The sequence below is a fragment of the Alosa sapidissima genome, chromosome 18, assembly GCF_018492685.1.
Source record: "Alosa sapidissima isolate fAloSap1 chromosome 18, fAloSap1.pri, whole genome shotgun sequence".
Classification (NCBI taxonomy): Eukaryota; Metazoa; Chordata; class Actinopteri; order Clupeiformes; family Clupeidae; genus Alosa; species Alosa sapidissima.
In genome coordinates, this window is record NC_055974.1 from 22,881,770 (window position 1) to 22,884,269 (window position 2,500).

At 45.8% G+C, this 2,500-nt stretch overlaps 1 protein-coding gene across 1 annotated transcript in view; it reads left to right on the forward strand.

Annotated features, from left to right (window-relative positions):
- LOC121689698 (phospholipid-transporting ATPase ABCA1) overlaps nt 1–2,500 on the forward strand; it is a 219,180-nt gene that overhangs the window by 140,736 nt on the left and 75,944 nt on the right. Inside the window, exon 26 of the mRNA XM_042069737.1 lies at nt 1,907–1,982. Coding sequence (XP_041925671.1) covers nt 1,907–1,982 — 76 coding nt within the window. The remainder of the gene's footprint in view (nt 1–1,906; nt 1,983–2,500) is intronic.

Genomic DNA, 2,500 nt, shown 5'->3' on the forward strand with positions numbered 1-2,500 from the left:
GAGAGTGTTTTATGTGTGTGTGTGTGTGGGGGGGTAGCCATGCATTTTGCCAGCGTGCTGGTGGTTATCAGGATGGGATGGGTGGTGGTGGTTGTGGGGGGAGGGTAACATTTATATTGATAATTGCCTAATCTACCACAGAAACAAACTCATCAGACGGCTGTATCAGCAGGGAGGGACACTGCTGGGAGCCGGTAGCACACAGCCCACCCAGGCCACACCGATAAACCCGCACAAAGCACGGGGACGCCCCAGGGCCTAACGTCCTAATGAACCGTTGTTTGGCCTGCGCTAATGTTTTTCCTTTTTGAACTATAGCGGCCGCTTGAGAGTTGTTAAGCGTGCATCGCCTTGCCAGTAATGATCAGTGTTTAGGCTGATTCACTTGTTTATTATCTCTCTCTTCCTCTCTCTCTCTCTCTCTCTCTCTCACTTTCTCTCTCTTTCTCCTTTTTTCACTCACTAACTCTCTCCCTCTTTCTTTTTCTCACTCAGTAACTCTCTCTCTCTCTCTCTCTCTCTCTCTCTTTCTCACTCACTAACTCTCTCTATTTCTCTCTCTTTCTTTCTCACTTACTAACTCTCTCTCTCTCTCACACACACACACACACACACACACACACACACACACACACACACACACACACACACACACACACACACACACACACACACACAGTGCGAGCCTAAGCGGATGTCTCGCTGCTGTCCGATACTAATTGGCAAACAGTGAGGAGAGAGAGAGAGAGAGAGAGAGAGAGAGAGAGAGAGAGAGAGAGAGAGAGAGAGAGAGAGAGAGAGAGAGAGAGAGAGAGAGAGAGAGGAGGGAGAGAGAGAGAGGGAGAATGAGAAGGAGAGAGAGAGCGGGAGAGAGGGAGAGAGATAGAGAAAAGAGGAGGTGAAAGGAGAGAGAGTCTGACTGGGAAAAAAGAGCGAAGCAGAGGTTGAGACAGTGAAAGAGAGAGAAAGAGGTAGAAGAAAAGAGGGAGGGAAACAGAGAGAGAGAGAGAGAGAGAGAGAGAGAGAGAGAGAGAGAGAGAGAGACAGAGCGAGAGAGAGAGCAAAGGATGAGGAATGTTGGTGTGAGTGTTAGCGCAGCTGGGCCCGTGAGGCTGCAATCGATGAGAGCGAGCGTGTGAAGATGCACAGGAGCCTGTGGGGCCGTGCCAATTATCATTCATCTACAGGGCCTCCACTGAGGGGCTGAGTCAATGGCAAAACGGATAAATAACAGAGGCAGCGACACGCAGGCAGTGTCTGTGTGTGTGTGCGTGTGTGTGTGTGTGTGTGTGTGTGTGTGTGTGTGTGTGTGTGTGTGTGTGTGTGTGTGTGTGTGTGTGTTCGTGTCTGCCTGCCTTCTTTCACATTTCTTAGTGTGTGCGTTTGTATCTACCGGTCTGCCTGTCTACTTTCATACTTTTAATTTCTGTGTGTACAGAACAAGTGTGATTTAAAACATGCAATATATTTTATAACTTAAAAAAAAAAAAAAACTCCACAAAAGTCTATTGGACTGCCCTGCACGTTGGAAACGGACACTGAAGGGAACTCCGGGGAAGTGAGTAGAAAGAGTGACAAAAGGGGCAGACCTCAGGTTCCGTAACCCATAGTTACACAGTGCAGTACCAGACACAGTGGCAATAAAAGAGACACCTCTGTTATGAGTCAATGTACCATCTACATGTCTATGAATCCAGTGTTAAAGTAAAAATGGCACATGCTGTTTTAGTCCTTACATACCTTTACCTTTACGTAACTTTTCCATATAATCTATGATGATTTGATGAATTGATGTAAGAACAAGTAATCTTGCACTTTTGGCCCAGAATGTGTTAAAAACCTGAATCCAGAGGTGTGTATTATCCAGTTGTGAGGTGCTAAGATGCTTCTTGTTTGATGCCCACAGAACTCAAATCATTCTCAGAGTGATTTGGTGGACGACGGCATCGGCAGTCAAAATTCAAGCTGCTCGGATCCTCCAGGTATGAGGGCCACTTCAGCAAGATGCATTACATTCACTGCATTTATAACATGTTTATAACCCATTTACTAACTAGTTGTAACACACATAACAACTTCATGACAAGAAATTCACTGCACTAATTCAGTATTCTGTCAGTGGTGGTTATGTCTCAGTGTGTGTGTGTGTGTGTGTGTGTGTGTGTGTGTGTGTGTGTCTGAGTGTGTCTGTCTGTTCATGCCTGTTTGCTTGTGTGTGCATGCATACATACTGTGTGTCTGTGTGTGTGTGTGTGTGTGTGTGTGTGTGTGTGTGTGTGTGTGTGTGTGTGTGTGTGTGTGTGTGTGTGTGTGTGTGTGTGTTCGAAACTCACAGAGGGTATAATCTCATTCCATGCAGACAATGGGAAGCATATTCACAGTTAAACTCTACAGCCAACAAAAGGTGTCTTGTTACAAAATAAATAATTACTGTTAGATTTTTAAAGCACCCCTGGATCTCGTTCTGGCCAAGATCCTTGCCAGTTTAACGAGTGTAATT